The sequence below is a fragment of the Halichoeres trimaculatus genome, unplaced genomic scaffold (genome assembly GCF_033239565.1).
Source record: "Halichoeres trimaculatus isolate MK-OKI-2021-1 unplaced genomic scaffold, fHalTri1.1 fHalTri1_scaffold_3, whole genome shotgun sequence".
In the NCBI taxonomy this organism is placed as follows: domain Eukaryota; kingdom Metazoa; phylum Chordata; class Actinopteri; order Labriformes; family Labridae; genus Halichoeres; species Halichoeres trimaculatus.
The window spans coordinates 10,430,311-10,449,476 of NW_027437181.1; the positions used below are offsets into that span (position 1 = coordinate 10,430,311).

The following is a 19,166-nucleotide window of genomic DNA, read 5'->3' on the forward strand; positions in this document are numbered from 1 at the left end:
TCATCTCCTTCAGGATGTGCTGGAAGGCAGTAACCTGCGCGCCCCGCTGCAGGAGCTCCACCAGATGATCATGACGCCCATCAAAGCTTTCAGTGGTGGGGATGAGGCCTCTGTGCAGCGCCCCCTGCTGAGTGCTGAGGGCAAGAGTGCTGCGCCTGGCTCCCATCTGAGCAGCAGCAGTGGAGGAGGAGAAGCCGAGTCGGGCACGAGTGTAATTGCAGAGGGAGATTTACCCGGCCAGTTCACTCGTGTCATGGGCAAAGGTGAGCGGCACGTACTAGTGATCTGCTGAAGATGTTTCATCAACTCAAAGGCATTTATAATTTAACCTTTGTCCTGTTTTCTTGTCAGTTTGTACTCAGCTACTGGTGTCGAGGTCAGATGAGGACAACATCAGCTCCTACCTACAACTCATCGACAAATGCCTTATCCATGAGGTACCAGCTTCTTATATGACAAAAGTCTGTTCACTGACTCTGTGAGACTCTTATGTTCGAGAGGAAAATCAGTTTTGTTAAATATTAGTCTAACTGTGCAGTTGTCGGTATTTACTCATAGAGCAGTATCTTACGTTACTCATACATGATGAATAAAGTTGTCGTCATTCACTGCTTCAATGCCTTAAAAATTCTCAGCTGTGCTCCTCACGGGTTCAGCCTCATTTCATCCCTGATTCATTCTGCTTGTTCTCCCCTCCCCCTCCCTTCCAGTCCTTCACTGAGACGCAGAAGAAGAGGCTGTTGTCATGGAAACAACAGGTCCAGAGGCTGTTCCGGTCCATTCCAAGGAAAACCCTTCTTGACATAGCAGGGTACCGACCGCAGAGGAGGTAGACAGACAGTGGCCTTGATTTTCTGATTTAAGTGTCTATAATGAAAACTTCTGAGTGAAATTTCACTTTAAATTCAGTAAAGAGCCAGAGAGCCAAAACAATTCATGGATCTGTTCAAACACTTGTCATGAGGGTGTCTATCAGTGTTAAAGTGTTTTTTCCTCATCCTGCTGCAGCCGTTTTGGCCAGTCCAACTCTCTCCCCACCGCTGGCTGTGTTGGGGGCAGTGTGTCAGCCAGGAGGAGCCTCCGCCAGTTCCAGATGCCTTCCAGGAGTTTGCCTGGTGCCAGACTGAACCTGTTGAGCAGTGGAGGGCTGCTTGGACCTACGCCTCGCAGCTCTAGCAGTACACCCACTGGTCCCAAACAGGGGAGACAGGTGAGTCACAGCAGCAGAACTGAAACCTTTGAACCTCCTCCCTCAAAGTAGCAAAGAGCCAGAATAAGTTTCTTGTGCAACTTTCTAAAGTGATTATAATAATCTCAAACTTTCAGTTTCCAGGGACTTTTTTGCCATGATTTAATTCATTTTGTGGTTTTGCTTGATATGACACTTTTAAGACTCAATGGATTTATAGTTCACAGTCCGAAATGGTGAATAATATTTTTGAAAAGTTCCCTGGTTTACATTTACAACTTCTAGGTTTGTTCTCTGTTGAGTGACCTTTTCTTAGGACATGGTCTTAAGATTTAACACAAGCCAGAAAGTCTCTTGAGTTGTAGCAGTGTTCTCTATGTCTCACTAAACTGACTCTTATGGGACCGCGCTTCATGTAAACAGACGCTCCACGTTGATGCGGCAGGTCATGCGTGTGCCTTAGGTCTGGTTCATATTGGAGTAGTGTGACCGAGGGCTGGATATCTGTGCTGTAGGGAGGCAATCCTGCTTGAGTACAGCACAGTCAGCCCACTGTGACTGCACCACACCGAATAGCATTTGTAGTCAAGACACAGTTAGTGAATTCAGTGATGAATCCTTTTAGCTATATATAGTTTGAAAAATGCCTGGTCTATTTACTGGAAATGTTAAAATATTTGTGTATGAGAAGTGTGTCACAACTGTTGCAGTTTCGTAGGTCAGAAGGGGCAGATGAAGATGAAGATGTTCAGATATGTTCCTAAAAGCTCAGTGTATTAAAGTTACCTAAGACAGGAAACCTAGAGCTAAATTCAAACTCTGTGTTTGGTGTGTGTGTGTGTGTGTGTGGTGTCTGGAATGCTGAGTAGCAGTGCTGTTCGTGACTGTACAAAGGAACATTTGGAAATATGAAATAATACATTCCAGGATGTTTACAATAACCTGGGCAGTGGAATTCCTTCTTCAGCACGTATTCAGCCTAAGATAGGGTTTTTTACTCCATGACCAAAAATTGTGGGGTGAGGAAGAGGAGCAGCGCTGCTGTTTGGCCAATGAAGCGAGGTGGATGGAACTCGTAGGCAGGTCACCCCACATACCAGAGGCTCTGCGTCAGTGCCGAACTCTGAAACAGGAGGAGCTGTAGAGCTGTTTCGGGCCCAACCTGGCACACTTTGGTCTAGGCTGACCCAGTTCATTGTAAACCTCTCCCTCTTTCTTTCTCTCCTTTCCTCACCCCCCCTCCTCATTCTTTACAATTGAAGGAAATACCTCCGTTCCTCCTCCTCACTCTGATCCGTCTTGTGTGGGACAGTAGTGTGGATGTGTAGGGAGGGAGAAGGAGGGTGGGAGGGAAATTTGTGAGTCATAGTTTGGGAGAGGTAGCTGTGGTGCTGGAGGAGGAGGAGGAGGAGGGGCGATAGGAGGGAGAGAGGCAGAGTTTGTACGAGTGTCTATGAGAGAGAAAGAGTGAGAGAGCCAGTCAGAGGCAGTGAGAACAGTGCACAGGCATTTCCTGTTTTTCCCTGGCCCGTGGCATTAGAGGGCCGCAAGGAGAGGAGGAGGGAGGGGGCCAGGGGGAGAGGGGAGGGGGGGTATGTGGTGATGGTGTTGGGGGGTATAATAGGCAGGTTACTATGAGGAATTCATGTGGCTAGCGTCTGAGACTGTCATTAGGTGTGGGCCAGACATCCAGACAGAAGTGGTGGTGGGAGGGGGGGTGAAAATATGAAGAAGTTGTGGTCTGATCGTAGACAAGTTTTCTTGCAAGCTTGCAGATTTCATAAAAATCTTTGATCTGTGAAAGTCTGAGCGATGTGGGGAAAAGTGATGTAAGGGATGATCTGAAGTAGGATAGTTTTACTTGAAAGATTTTTTTGAAGTGAATCAATGAAATAGTAGTAATTAATGACCAAGATCAACATAAATCATCAAAGTATCACTATATTTAACTACTGGTATCCACTTCTAAATGAGGGATATGATAATGTACATAATGTGATAAAGCTACATTGAGTTTTAAGCCCTTTCATTATATTATAATATAATATAGGTATCAGAGACTGAACTGTTCACAAAATCCACAGTTCAGTTTAAATCACAGTTTTGAGGTCATGGTTTTTGGTTCAGTTTGATTTTGATTGTTTTTAACACCCCAGATTACCCTATACCCTGATAATCCACTATAAACAGATTGTTTTGAATCAATTATTTCATGTATAGGCATTAAAAACTTGAAGAATGAGGCTGTCTCCCATTTGAAACATAATTAAAGCTGAGTGAAACATCGCTAGTTTCAACATGCCAACTCCCCAGTAAGGAAAGTCACTATTGCCTGTACCAAAGGTCAATAGATGACGCTGCTGTCTAATTTGCATAATAAACCATTTGCATGTTATTGTCATGGACTCTGTAGGAGAGAGAAATAATGTTGGAGAGACAGAAAGCAGGTAAAACACATAATCATAAATATGTTTAGAACTACAAACCAATTTTCCTCTGTTGATTATTATTATTTTTTCTTATTTGTCAAAATATCAACCCTCTTCCTTTATCTGGGCTTGGAACAGGCATAAATGACCATAATGAGACACACACTTGTGTGATTTCATCAGCTGCAAGTGAGGACTGTCTCTGTGTTTTGGATAGGAGAAGGGTTCACAGGAGCACAGGCTGCCCATTGAGGAGATCAAAAAACGCTCTAATGCCGGATTCTCCAAACTCCAGAAAAGCCGCAAGAATTGTCGTCTTTAAAAAACCATGCCAGAGGGGGTCTAAAGAGTCATTAAATGTAGCGATAAAATCTCTAAGTTGGCAACACTCAGTCACGGTTTTATCCTCCACTTTCTCACTGCTGTCATCAGAGCTCACACTGAATCTTAAGTGCTCCTAGACAGCAGAACAACACAACGCCACAGGTTCATCCTCTAACTCTGTCTTCTCTGCTCGTCATGTACAAAACACACACGCCTCCCCACAGCTCTTATGCTGTGCCTTGCGTTGCACATACACATGCGTATGATTGGAGCTACATACTTGTTCCAAACTGAGTTGTAAAACAGAAAAAGAAAAACACGAACCGAACAAAGCACACGCGCCCTGAACCAAGTGAGGGAAACTGAATGGTTCAGATTTTTTCATAATCCATTCCATCCCTAATCTGTTTGTTTTGCAGTGTGTCACAAAAGATGTTAAAGACTTTGTCATGCACCATGTATAACCATTAAATCCATGTTGCTTTTTGTATCTCTTGTAAACATAACAACAATCTAGACCTTTTCCTTTGTTCAGTGTCAGAGATAACTTCTGTCACAGTCTGATGCCACAGGAAGAACTCATTATTCTGACCCTTTAACATCAATCTTACTACAGTGATAGCTATGTTTTATTTTATTGTATTTTATTATATATATATATTTTTTTTTTTTTTTTCTTCTCTTCAGGGTTTGTGGTTTGCCAACCCGGGAGGAAGCAACAGTATGCCCAGCCGGACTCACAGCTCTGTGCAGAGGACCCGCTCCCTGCCAGTCCACACCACTCCACAAACCATGGTCATGTTCCAACAAGCTGGTAAGAAAGGGACACAACGTGATTGATGCTACTCGAGTGGTTTTAGACCATAATGGTGTAACAGGACAGCATTTATTCGTATGATAAATCTAAAGGTCGAGACTGCAAAGTACAATGATTGCATTTATTTGTTCCCATATCAAGATAGAGGAAATAATGACTTTACAATGTTAGTATGGACTTGAAAGTGTTTAAGTGTTTAAAATGCAAATTCATAATATTTTGTCAGTATAAGCTTCAATATGGTTCAAGTTCCAAGTTATATATCAAAACCAAACACTCCAGAAACCTGCTTTGTTATCTTTGATGCTTCAGGTTTCTTTTAGAGGCGTATTGGATACCTCACCGTAGAGCTACAATTTCAGCTACATGCCTTCTTGCCTTCATCTTTGGCAAAACACAGGAGATACAGGGGCTTCCAAAACACAGGGTTTACAGAGCGTGTTTTCAGTGTCCGAAACCACCTAACTCCTAACCTCCTAACTCAATTACAATTTTTAACCTTAGCCTTGAGTGGCTCTGAAAGCTCCAAACTTACAAAGTCTACCCTGGCTCAGCTCATAGAAACCAGCGTGAGGCAGAATGACCTGTAGTAACCTCTGCTGACGGGACTTTGTCCCACAGGAACAGTGGACAGTCATCAGACAAGCTGGGACTTCCTCCTCTCTCTGTCGCTTTTTTCTCTTTTTAGAATAAAGAGAAAAAAGCAGATTTTAAAAAAGCAGGAGGGAAGTTGGAGGGAGAGTGTGGAGAGAGGAAGAGATAGAAGCAGGGAGGGAGAAAAGAGTCAGAGTCTTACAATGAAGCTCTTTGTGCAGTGGGTACAGCGCTCCCTGACCCACTTTCCTCCCCTTCCTTCTCTCCCTGAGTTTCTCTCTTTCTTAACTTTTTTTCTCATGCCTCCATCTCTTAGGCTTTGACAACTGTGCAGAGTCATGCACTCAGAGCAGTCACTCTGGAGGAGGGCTATAGCTGGGTTTGGGCCAGAGAAACTGATTTGAAAGGCTATTGTCCCCTCTACCCCCTGTGTGTCTGTGGACATACATGCCATCCTTCTTTAACCCTCTGCCAACAGTTGGATTAAAAAAAAAACTTATCAAGTGAGATATAAAACAGGGGATGAAGGGACGAGCAAGCGTCTATGAGTACAGTACTCTTCTGAGTGTTTGTGTCGTTGTTGTCTAGGGGTGGAGGGGTGTGTGTCGGGCAGATTCAGAGCCTATAAATAGCCCAGTGTGGACTACTGGGCCTAACTCAGCTTTTCTCTCATGCCGCAAGAGATTTTCTCTGCCCGGCCTTCGTGAAAACTCAGCTAGGGACTAAACGGCTGAAAAAGGTTGCTAGGCTACAACAACACACATGGACTCTAACTTTAAAGTCAGCCCTCTTTTAAACTGCCCCCACCCCGACCACAGGCACAACATTTAAAGTTGAATTTAGGTGATAAGCATCTAGAAACAAAAATTTATTTCACATAATTTTATAATAGTGAAAGCAGTTAAAAACTCTGACAAGACTGTTGAATGCAAATACCCGTTAGTTTTATGATAACGGTTTTACTGATCAGCTATTCAAAATTTAATCCTCAGAGTGAGATATCACTATTGATAAATATTTACTCTTACTTGTTGAGAGAGTAAGTTCAAATTTTTGTCCCAAATCAAGCCTCTGATATTTGACACATACACGCACACACATATTTCAAATGACAAATAAATTTCTCCTCCTGTCTCTGCTGAGCCGTTTCTGTTTCAATGTACTGTGTGCCTCTGTGCTGGAGCTAACAGTCAGCTATAATCTGATCACTGTGGCTACACTCTGGTTGACTGGACCACATTGTTCCATCACACTGATCTGAATTCATTTCTTTTGTCCTTTGCCAAGTCCTCTGATGCTGCTTTCTTGAAAAGAGGGAGTGTAAGGATTATCGTGCTTTTGTTTAATTAGGATGAAAGCTGATCAGGAGTGTGTGAAGTCACTTTTTATTAACGAGGAACTGGTATTGTGCATGATCTAACCCTGGTGGAATAAATGTGATTAAAACAAAGCTTTATTTATTAGCCAACCTGCTGCGACCATCATCAGTTCATATTTGGATTACCTACCAATTGATCCCTGGCTCCGATATTTGTTTTATATCTGTTTTTTTGTTTGTTTGTTTGTTTGTTTTTAATACAGATCTTCAGTTACCAGTGACGGAGCCAGATATCAACAACCGCCTTGAGTCTCTGTGTCTGAGTATGACAGAGCACGCCTTGGGAGGTAAAAATCACTTGTTTACATTCGCCAATTAATCACTGCAAAAAATAGCTCAGCCTTTAACTGCATTCAATGATCAGTGCTAGATATTCAATTCAAGCCTGATCTTAGACCTTCTGACTCATTCTACCCCCTGAGGACAAAGAGGAGAAGGGTCAGCTTAAGTGCCTAAGTGTTCCCTGAACAGATTAGTCTTCAGACATCTCTTAAAAGTAGAAAAGGACTCTGCAGATTGTATAGAGTAAGGTAATTCATTCCACTATTTGGGCACAACAGAGAAAAAGAGTCTGGCTAGAGATTTAGAGCCGTGCTGGGCTGGGAGCACCGGGCATCTTTCACAAGCAGAGCGTAGCGGGCAAGAGGGGGTATAGACCTGGATGAGGGACCCCAGGTAGGCAGGAGCCATCTTTGTCAATGTTTTGTAAGCCAGAAAAAGATCTCTGAATTTGATTCAAGCTGCCACTAGAAGCCAGTGAAGAGAGATCAACAGTTTTTGACATTTGCTGTTTTGGGCTGGTAAAAGACCAGACATGCCAGTGCATTCTGGATCATCTGCAGAGGTTTAAATGGACACTCAGGGAGGCCTGCCAGGAGGGAGTTGCAGTAGTCGATGCTTGAAATCGCAAGGGCCTGTACCAGAAGCTGCATGGTGTCAAGTAGGGTCTGATCCTCCTGATGTTATAGAGGGCATATTGACAAGATCGATGACCTGTGGTTGAACCGAGGGACATGCTAGAAGGACAATGAGCTCAATTTTGGACAGATTTAGCGGAAGGTTGCGTTCCTTCATCCATGTGGAGATATCAGCCAGACACACTGGAAACTTGACTGAGAAAGTTGTTTTGTGGACAAGACAGGAAAAGCTCAGCGTCATCAACAAAGCAGTGGTAGGAGAAGCTGTGAGAGCGGATCACTGCACCGAGTGAGGTGGTGTATAAGGAGAAAAGTAGGGGACCAAGCACTGCACCCTGGGGTATCCCTGTTGATAAGCCATGTGATTTAGACACTTCTCTTCACCATGACACTCTGAAGGATCTGCCTGTAAGGTAGGACTTGAACCACGACAGCACAGATCCCGAATTCAGAGAGTGTGAGGAGGAGAATTTGATGGTTTACTATGTCAAAGGCAGCAGGCAGGTCCAGCAGCAGTATGACAGAGGACTGACCAGCAGCACAAGCCAGTTGCAGTGATTCTGTGACTGACAGAAGTACGGTCCCAGTGGAGTGATCTCACCTGAATCCAGACTGATAGCAGCATTCATTTGAACTGTGTTTACATTAGGGCTGTGTGGCTTGGTAAAATTGTGTGGTTAAGGTTAGAATGAGTAAAAGAGTGATTTTGGATGTATTTAATTATGTGAGTGTACAAGCTTGGCTATCAAGGAACATGCAGAAATTATTGCTCGACCATTGATTTCTGATAACAGAATTGAGATGTTATCCAACAAAACTAAAACTTAAACTAAAGCTCATTAGAATTTAACATTTTTTCAAATGCAAACATCCCCGAGCCTAGTAAGAAAAAAATCTCAATTGTTGTCACTTGTAAAAGCTATGTCATATTTTACAACGCATTGAGGGTACAGCTCACTTCCTACTCCAGAGTTCAAATTGGTTTAGGATATAATGGAAGCCAAAATCCAAAGTTGAGCAAATGTAATGACAGAATTATTGATTTGGCACCAAAAGCTGATACTTCTTTTTACAGCTTTCTTCAGTCCAATCAGAAGACTTTCTAGTTTTATCTCTATCAGGAATTCTATTGTTGCTTCACTTTGTGGAGGTCATAAGGTCTGAGCACTACAGTATTCATGCTGCTGACAGACCTGCACAGGTAGCAGGCTGCCCTCATAAACCTGCGCAGTATTTATGCCTCAGTATTCAGTTTTGAGGGGTCCTGCACGGGCTTGTTTCTCAGGCTTTTCCAGGTTTGTGAAACTGAGGTTTACACACTGACATGCCTGTGTACAAACGTGATCAGAGACTCTTCCCCAGCCCATCCAAGCTTCCTCTGTCATGACAAGAGCTTCTGTGTTGTGTTCAAAGTGTGTGTAAAACCCTTTAAGTGCCCCCGAAATTGCATCAGGCAGACAGTGAGTCATGTTCAGGTCAGGTCATTTTAGTTCATCTTAGCACTGATCTCTCTGCAGAGAGGCACATTCCAACACTCTGTAAATGATCCTGTTGTGTGAACAGCTTAAAGTCTGGAGATTTTTATTATCTGATAGCTGCTGACGTGCTGGAGCCTGACAAAGGTTTTTACACATTTGTTTGATTTTTTTCAAAACTCACCAAGTTTTTTGGCTGACTGTAATTTTGGCAACAGCTGAAGCGTGTTCAGAATCAATACGAGGAAGACAGAGATGATCTACTTATGGATATGGAACCTGTGCTCGAACCTTGTTGGAGATTTTGTTTTGTTTTTTAATACTACAAACCATTAAAAGCATGATGTTTATTGATAAACTTAAACATGTCTTTGTTTTTTTATGGTTGTCTTTGCCATTCTAAACCACTGAAAACAAGACTTTTGAGGCCTTTTTGAATTTTGAAACACTGGTCTCACATTTAGCTTGCTGAGTAATGAAGTTATTGAAGCTCCACCAGCTGATTGTTACAAACCCATTTACAAAGACTTGACCTTTATCTCACTCTTCAAGGCTAAATAGCTCCTCTGGGCGATAAACTCATTTGTCTGCGTTCACATTTGCTATAAAAGGGAAAACCATATTATAAAGACCTGAAAATGCTGATGCAAACTAAAAACCTTGAGAACACACAGATGACTTCTGGATCTGTCAGCAGTAAACTGTTGTTGACGTGGCTTTACGTGGTCTGCTCAGATGACATAAGCAGATTTTTTTTCATGTACAGTGAATTTGAGTCTGGGTTACAGCCAGTGCCAACACAGCCACTCCCCCCACATCCCAGAACTGAACTGAGGTAGAGACAGTGAGCCTCAGTGCTCGCTGGACAAGTGCTGCTTTGTGTGTGTGTGTGTGTGTGTGTGTGTGTGTGTGTGTGTGTGTGTGTGTGTGTTAAAAGAAGTTAAAGGTGAGTATACGGAAAGAGTGTGTTGAAGAAACTCCCACTTCATTAGTGTTTTACCTTGCACTGATCCCTCAAACATCCAGCTGTGTGTCGAAGCTTCACAAACAAAACTGAGTCACTGAATCCAGCAAGGTACCTGGAATAACCATGACACGATGATTTATGGAGGTGAGGAAGAGACTGAGGCTGTGCAGCTGGCTTTTAGTGACATCAAGACTCGAAACAACAAAAACAACCCGGGAAAAAAACAGCGTTTGGATTGCCTCATATCCATTTTATATTTTTTCCCCTTAATATTTACATTTATGTCCTCGGGATTATGAGTTATACTGCTCAACCTCTTACTGCCTGAATTAATTAACAATTATAAAAAAAATATTGTTTAAACGCGTTTTTGCATTCTTACAGATGTTAAATTAAGAGGAGATTGTAAATTTGAGTATAGTACACACAATAGTTATAACTAAGTTATATAATAAAAATAGACACAAGAAGTTCATCCCCTGACCAATACTTTGTGACATGGAGTGGATCTGATAAGATCTGTGGTATGTGTAGAGTATGAATCAATAGGTAATAATGAGATACAAAGGTAATTTCCGCTGCATCAAAACCTGGCAGGGTATGTCGTTAATATGCGACAACAGGCATCAAGGGGTTAATAAAAGAGTGCAGGTACTGGGATCAGATTAGATTTGCCTCAATCTCAGTCCTTGTCCGAAGTAAAGACTCAAGAAGCAAAGTACCTGTGAGAAGTGTATGTCTTAATTTAGCAATCAATTAGAGCCCGACTGATTAATTGGGCGAGTTGATTAATCCGGCCGATTATAGCCTGTCAACGATTAATCAACATCGGCCAAAATGTAGCCGATTATAAAAAACTTTGCTCCACGAAGATTCTGTCGCTCCTGCTCCTGTGTGTTAATTAATATAAGGCTACTACACAGTGTCTCACTCTATAATGCCATGCAGGATAAACCTGGGCTTATAAATTCACAAGTTATTGTTTTGGTTGAAATAATTTTTGAAAATGTTTCAATGTATTTTGTTGTAATTGTATTTATTGCATGTTTTGAAAGCAACGACATTGCTACTTAAAATCTAATTTAGTCCCATGCATTAAATGGAAGATGGAACTTTTTAATAGCTAGTCATAATTTGTGTTCATATACAGTATTTATCAATGAATTTATCACATATATCAGCCCATGTATCGGATATCAGTCGATATATCGGATATCGGCTTCTTTTTGCCCCCAGTATCGGTATCGACATCGCGCCTCAAAATCCCATATGGGTCGGGCTCTACAATCTATGTCATTTAAGATTCATCTCTAAACCCAAATTTTCCCCCAATGTGTTTCCCAAAAGTACAATATTTATGAAAAAAGAAAAGAGCACTGCCAACTAAGCTTGTTGTATTGGCATATAGAGTGGAATCAGATTTAGATAAGAGGCAGCAAAGACACTGTACACATTAGCCTTTTCTTTGGCTGCCAACAAGCTCCCAGCCCCAAAAACATGATCTATAGATCTTTTTATTGTTGGAGTATTTTGGTAGAGTCAAAATTTTGGAACTGGTGTGAGGTCAAGTCTATAAGACTCTCACATTTACTTACCATTAAATTATTCTGTCTGTACTTGACTCTGGTATCGAAAATGTTACTTTTTCATTCTGCAGCAACCAATAGCGACATTAATCTGCCCTTGTAATCTTTTTGATAACAAAGGTTTTGTTTTCATGGAATAAAAGTATCCAGCAGTGCGTAGCCTGATAACGTTTTCCTCTGCAGCCACACCAGAGGCAACAGCTGTCAGACTGTTGTTTTCCTCTGAACGCCTCTATCAGTATTTTGACAGATGTGTTGTTCTCTCACTGTGACAGTGTGGGCTCTGGCCCCTCACTGTTGAACAAGGCAGAAGAGCTTCAAGCCTTCTTCACTAAAAGTTCACGATGAAGTTAGATCATACATATATTACTGCACAGAAGATTAAAGTGTATCCATAAAGTACTCTGAATTAACCCACTGTATCCCAAAGAGGGTCAGAGAAACTTCTAGGAGAAAGTTGCTATAAAATGAACTTTTTCCAAGTGGAATAACTTTAGTAAGGAGAGTTGTACTGAAAGGATTAAGAGGTGTTAAAATTAAAGGAGGGCTGTGGTTATTAATAGTTCAAGGAAGTATTCAGCAAGGCTAAACTCCAGGTCAAATGACACATCTGTTTGGCTCTAGTAGTCAACATAAATTGGACCTAAGCTTTGGTTGCTGGACTGTAACTGTTATGACTCAGTTGGTGAACACTGATGATAGATGCTGGTGAAGACTTCTCCAAAGCTCTAACCACTATTCTCTCTGCCCTTCCTGTTCAGACGGTGCAGATCGCACATCTACGATATGAAATGAGGACCTGTGCGAGAGCAGCAGGACAGCGCTGGTTCACGAGGCTCTCTCACGTTAAGTCACCTCGAGGTCACCAGCTCCTCCTGTCCCCACTCCCTGTAGCCAATGGCAGAGCTCAACCAAAGGATCGGGACCGGAAACACGAAACACAGAGGAGCCAACCACCACACGGCTAACAGGAACCACCACATTGGGACCGTCCATCGAGGTGTAAAAACACACTTCCTGCTCCACCAGCATGCTTACAGTCACCTGCATCTGGGTGAGGAGAGAGAACAACGTCAAACATGGCCAGGACAGTGTGTGAACAGCGCCCCCTCACCAGGGAGGCCAAAAGCAGCACTGCAGACTGGTTTGAAAGGAGATGCTGGCTCTTGGATAAGAGCCTAGTGGGGCTTCGGCCCTTTCCCTCTCCAAAAACCTTCTGGTCCTTACACATAGATTTCAGCTCGTGGCATCTTCAAAATCTGTTACAGTACCTCAGACCCAGAAATAAGACAAAGCAGTCCGGCACAGAGAGAGGTTTGGGATATCCTTTTCAGTGTGTACTGAGCGTCAGAAACACAGAGGGAGGCCCCTGGCTCTGTATTGGATGGAAAAAAATCATTTATGTGTATTGTATGTATTTATTGTTTACATATTGATGCTACTTTCAAAGGGTACAGAAACATGGATGAATTTCAGGTATGAATCGTGTAATATTCTGTAAAGCCTCGGCTATCTACCAGCTTTATGTCCCATAAGTAGTCATCACGCTAGTTTACAACCAACGTGCATATTCTTTATTTCTACAGCAGATGAGGAAAATGTGTCTGCTCAAACATTTTACCACAAGAGAATGAGGGGGAGAAAAGGAGAGAGCAGAAGTTTAAGGAGGATCAGTGGAAGAAGTAAGAGAAAGACACAGGAAGTAGTGGAAGAAAGAGGGAGGCTGAAGTGATACTGGAAAGGGAAGCGGATGTTTAACGGAGAAAGACATCAGAGGCAGGACCTTTGGCCGGCTGAAGAGGACGGAGGAAGATGATGTCATGTCTAATCATATTGTAAGTGTGTTCACGTGAGTAAGTGTAGGAGGAAGGGAATTTGGCACCAGTCAGTTACATATTGTTTATCCGCAGCATGTACTGTATGAACTCTTTGTATTCAGAGCCTTTGTGGGCACAGTGTAGCTTTCTATATGAGTAAACGGGAGATAGATACAGCAGTATCATCAGTGGGATTTGTCTGCATGTTCAGATGTTTGGTTATTTTTTCTAAAGCAGGGTGATGTGCTTCAGCTGCGTGTTACAGCGAACACGTATGTCTTTGGGAAAAGACAGATTGTGAAATGGTCAGCGGCAGACTAAATAGAAGAACTATCTGGTTTCTGCTCCGACCGTGCTGCTGAGAAGATTGCAACATTGGAGAAATCACACTGTCAATCCATGAAGGGTAGTTTTCCCAGAGATTGTCTTATTAGTGCTTACCTCCACCTGCTGGCCGAACACAGTCATGACGGGAGGAGTCCACAAACACAAGCACTCTGTAGGGTGGTCTTCTGTTTGTCCTGTCAGTGTAGGTCTTCATGGGGTTTATTAACTTCTTTTAAATTCAGAATCTTCAGTTATTCTGTGTCTTAATATTTATCCTCCTCTTTGTGTCTGGACTTTATTGGAAAGGTTATATCGGAGAAAGTTGATCAGGAAACGGGAGCTGGGAGACCTGATCGAGGGTTGCTGTTTATTATTGTTTAGTTTCTTTACTATAGTTTGTTGCAATTCAGTAGTACTTTTCTTTGTATTCTGCACTTGATATAATGTGATACACTAAATTTAAATGTTCAAGGCTTAAAGCTATAGTTCAGTGCTTTGGAGTCGCCTCACACAGACATAGAACATTTATGATTGGCAGTGTTTCTTTGCACAGCAAAGACAACATGCTCCTCAGAGCTTTCATTGACACTAAAAGATGTCTGTTAGTCTGATGATGGATAGAAAAATCTCTACCGCAGCCACATTCAATTACAGGACCATGTTTGTGCATGTTTTAGTCCATTACTACAGTTAAAACACATATTACAGAGAAAACTCAAAACAGCAATGCTAAAGACAACTTTGGAAGGTTGTATCTTTTTCTAAACCTTCTCAAAACACACTAAGTATCCACGTTTTATATTTCTGCTCTAGAATAACTCCTTGGCTCATATAGATGCTCCAAAAAAGCTCCTGTTTTTGAACGTGCAAAGCTTTTAGATATATCTGCAGAGGCAAAAGAGCTCATTTAAGATGAGAAAAAAGCCTCTTTAACTTATATCTTATCGACACTTAATGTGTTAACAACCTCCAATTCTGACATTGTAAAAATACTTTTTTACAAATTCAAGAACATCGGAGCAAGAGCTCGAGAACACTAAAGTGATAGATCAAGTGTTGGATCTGTATTTAAGGGACTAAGTCATGCAGAAATTATCTCATGGTTCTTCATTTGTTACTCCTTTGATAGGTTGAATGTAGCTTCAGTTACTCTGCAGTGACTGAGGCTTGAAACTGGACTCTGGATGTGCGCACACTCAAACAGTCCACACACTAAGTGTGTACGGTGTTGGATTTCAGAATCGCAACATAGCTGCACTCAATATTTTCTCTCATGTATCAAGTGTGTTTAAAGCTCTCATACCCTGAGAGCAAATCTGACGTCAAACTTCAAGACTCCACCAAAGCATGAATGTGACATCAACCCGCTAAAATCCTGAAGCAGGATTACGATGTAGCATCTTAGACGTTTCTATCTGATGCTGAGAAGCAGCTTTGGGATCTGGTCATCATTATGAGACTGTTCACTATCACTGCCAGATGAATCAGTACTTAAAGTAGATGCAATTATTTATTCTTTTGTTTGTTTTGTTTTGTTTTCGTAAGTTTTGCAGAGGTGATACTGTTACTCATTTAGGTGTATTATTATTTAAAGTACCATATGTATTAACGTGTTATGGCTGGTGACCATACATACATCTCAAATATTAACATAGTTATTGTCAACTTTTTTGTTTCTTTATTTTTATTTTTGTTTTTGTTGCTGTTGTTGATCATAGACTCTTCCTTTGTAACAGTGTCATGTTGAGATTTTTCATATGAAGCTTCATGGTTGGAAAGCAGCAGCTGATTCTTCCAGAGACATCTGTTCACTCTTTTCAGAAGAGTTGTGTGCTAACAAAACAGTTTGTTGTTGTTGTTGTTGTTTTGGTCTTTGGCAGGCCAGGAAGTAGACCAGTCCATTGTGATCTGGAGTCTGAACTTGGTGCTTTGGTCGTGTCACCACCTCAGTCTGTGATCCTGAGTGTGAGAGGCTGATAATGTAGGTATACTTCACAGATAATGTCTGTAGTATTATGAGTTTTTCTTCCTGTCAACAAATCCCATAAAGGTATGCTGACCACTGAGTTAGTTTTTACGGAGTTTGTTTGATTCAAGAAAATGGAATCATACCTCTACATTCATCCCTGAAAATGTTTGACATCACTTGTTAAAACGATGAAACATGCGGTCAGTAATGAAATCAAAGGGATAATAAAAACTGTAGAACTCTTGCAGTATTGTTATTAACGTTCATATCATGGTGCCATGTTTGAGTTTTAAAGGTGTTCTGGATAAATGTCTGTGCCACATTTTATACAAACACTCACAGAGTGTTTCACTAACCTGACTTTGTTTTTGATATTTTTTTCTGGAGAACAGAACCAAGTAAAGTTCCATGTTTTGTGTTTAGAGTGTCAATCAGCAGCACAGGACTCCAGTTTCTACAGTTTCTGTCTGCTTCTCTGGGTCAGATCGACCACTGTGTGAACACAAAACACACCTGTGACGGGACGTTCAGCTCTGAGGTCTGGATCATTACTCTTCAAACCAAATGCTTTTATTTTGTTTTCTCTGAATGCATATCAGCTGTGTGGGTGTTCAGGAGGGCTTCTAACGCCGCACACACTGCAGTATTAACAGTTAGATAACGCCTTGATATTCCAAAAACATTTAATGTACCTTAAGTTGAGACATTTATGCTGTTTTGTATCTTTTATTTTTGTCATAGACTCTGCAGTTTAGTCAGTTTATGTCATTATGGGATGCCAAGACGTTTTTTTTTTTTTTTCTTTTGTTTTTTTTGTAAATTCAGCAGCATCCATTCTGTAACAAAGTGTTACCGCTTGACTGTGCTCCTTATTTCATTTAGTTTTATTTTATCAAATAGCCGATGTCCTGTATTGACTGCAGGCTTACGTATATATTTGACAAAAGAATATTGTATGTTTAATAATAAAAAAACACAAAAAAGACAAAAAATTTGAGAAAATGCAGAAAAAAGAGAAGGAAAGCATTGTGGGCAAAAAGTGTAATTTATATTTTAAAACTGCATGCACAAGGCTGGGAGAGTCATATTTAGAATAACAAATGGCAGTGCCTTTTTTTTGTACTCGAGACGTTTCACCCAAAATGTCAAATGGTTTTATACAGACTTAAAAAAAAAACTGTCATGTTACAGGATGAAACTAGTGACTGCTGCGTCGGCTCGCGTTCACACTGCAGCTCAAAGCGCCGCAATCCAGATAATTTCCCTTATCCCTGTACGATCTCTGTGGTTAGAGATCAAAAGATTGATTTTTTTTTATGTGCAGAGACTTATGTAGGTTAAGATGAATCCTTGTCTGGGCTGATTAGTGACACGCTACTATAATTACTGGAATAAACTGACATTATTTTCTTTAATTGTTAATAAAAATTCTTCAGCCCAAAAAAATAAAGTGAAATAAATCTAGAATAGTTTCCTAGAGCACAGGTGACACCAAAACACAAAGTACATTCTTATAACAAGAACATAAAATCCTTAAAGTTAAGGCGCTTTTATATTTGTTTTTTGGAATTGCACAGAACCAGAATGCCTAAAACATCCACACACTGAAACCCAAACTTGAATCTGGATTGCTCAGCGGTGCAGCAGTGTGAACGTGGCCGGCAGCTCTGAACTCAGTCTGTTGTGTGTGTGTACTCTGTAGGTACTCCTTCTTGCTGATATGAAGTTATGAGTTATTGTGGTCTGTATAAAAAAGTGTGTGAATGAGTGTGTGACAGTGTTGATATGTGTGGGAGTATGGGAGTGTGTGTGTGTCTGTGAGTGTGAATACATTCAAGTGTTTTTCAAAGTGTCTTGCTGTAATTTTGTCGCGATGTACCAGAATGCTGTGACTTGGCATGCCCCTGTTATACATAAAAAGAAAAGTTGTAACTCCTCTCTTTGTTTGATGGATGTTTCCCTTTTTTCATGATTTTGTTCTGATAACCAAACTCAGCTTAGAGGATCTGCAGGTTTAAAATGAGTTTCATCATCCTCTGTAAAATTCACTTTATTATCAATAACTCTAAAGTCAGTGTGAGATAAACAACCATCTCTCCTCCTCTCTTCTGTTTCCTCTCAGTTTAGATCCTCTGCAATGACGACCACTCTGAAAACTCAGAGCTCAGACCAGCAACATGTTGCAGCAGGTGTTTGCCCTCAGGAAGTCATGCCAGGGAGCAGAGACTTAACTCAGCCAGGAAGCTAACAGCTCAACCTGAACCACAGAGGGCAAGAGAGCAGGTTATGGAGAACACAGACAGAACCAGCACATTTTTGCAAATCAGGGTGATTTGGAGTACTTTTTTAGGCTTAAAGAGTTCAAAATGTTGTTATTATATCATCATAGTCTGCATCACGAGAAAGATCGCCTCAAACAAACTCAGCATCTGATCTGAAATGGCCCCAACCACAGCCTACCAGTCTTATGAACTGTCCTTCGTTGGGGTTGAGCCCTCAGTGTAGTTTTGTGTCAAAGGAGGATTTTACTTTATTGATCCCTAAAAGGAAGTTTAGTCTTTTTACAACAGTGCTGAATCATGACACACCCAGGTTGAAATGTGCCCCCTTTCTTTATCAGTTTGCTCTTTATAAAAGGAAACAACAACCACTGGATGGAGCTAAAGGACAATATTTTATTCTTAATTGCTGCTAAAGATGTTTGAAATCCTGGAAAAAAAAAAAAAAAAAAACATGTTTACAGCTCCTTCTTGATGATGTGTAGAGAAGATGCTTAGCTGGTTCGTTAGTTAAGTTGTAGACGGGCTAAAGTTAAGATACATTATTACATGTAGGTCAAACTGATGGGTTAATAAAGTTAATAACGAGTTAGTTAAATACTTTTTCTCAAATGTTCCCTCTTTTCTTTTTTTAGACCTTAGGCTGAAAGTTTGATTCTCGATTGTATTTATTCAAAGGCTTCTCATTAGTTCACATTGTTTACTCTTAACGTCAATCATTTTACAGACCTAGGGCAGTCTTTGCACATCCTCAAAGGAAGAAACAAGAAAAGTTTTTCAGACATTGTGTCACTACTTTAATGCCCTTTTATCTGAATTTAAGAAAAGATTGTTTGAACCGAATCCACATAGAAATTATGATACAGCCGGAAGCTTTGACATACAGCACTTTGTTAGTTACAAACAAAATATCAAAGATATAATTTGTTACAGGATAAGCACTCGTTTCTTTCCCAGTGTCTTTATGTAACCAGCAGAGGGCGCCAAAGTGACAGATACTGTTTCCCTCTTGACTATTTTCAGAATGAATGGATTCAGGAGTTACCTGAGCTCAGAGACAAATGTGGCATCATACTGCGGTTGAAGTTTGTGCCACAA

The 19,166-nt window shown here is 41.1% G+C and overlaps 1 protein-coding gene across 2 annotated transcripts in view; it reads left to right on the plus strand.

The window, feature by feature from the left end:
* The window catches only part of samd4a (sterile alpha motif domain containing 4A), a 53,817-nt gene extending 36,098 nt beyond the window's left edge, over positions 1-17,719 (plus strand). For both annotated transcript variants that reach the window (XM_074666342.1, XM_074666343.1), the window contains 7 exons: positions 14-263; positions 352-437; positions 711-829; positions 1,009-1,210; positions 4,630-4,756; positions 6,935-7,018; positions 12,438-17,719. In XM_074666342.1, coding sequence (XP_074522443.1) covers positions 14-263; positions 352-437; positions 711-829; positions 1,009-1,210; positions 4,630-4,756; positions 6,935-7,018; positions 12,438-12,466 — 897 coding nt within the window. In that variant the 3' untranslated portion in view covers positions 12,467-17,719. The remainder of the gene's footprint in view (positions 1-13; positions 264-351; positions 438-710; positions 830-1,008; positions 1,211-4,629; positions 4,757-6,934; positions 7,019-12,437) is intronic.
* The last annotated feature ends 1,447 nt before the right edge of the window (positions 17,720-19,166 follow it).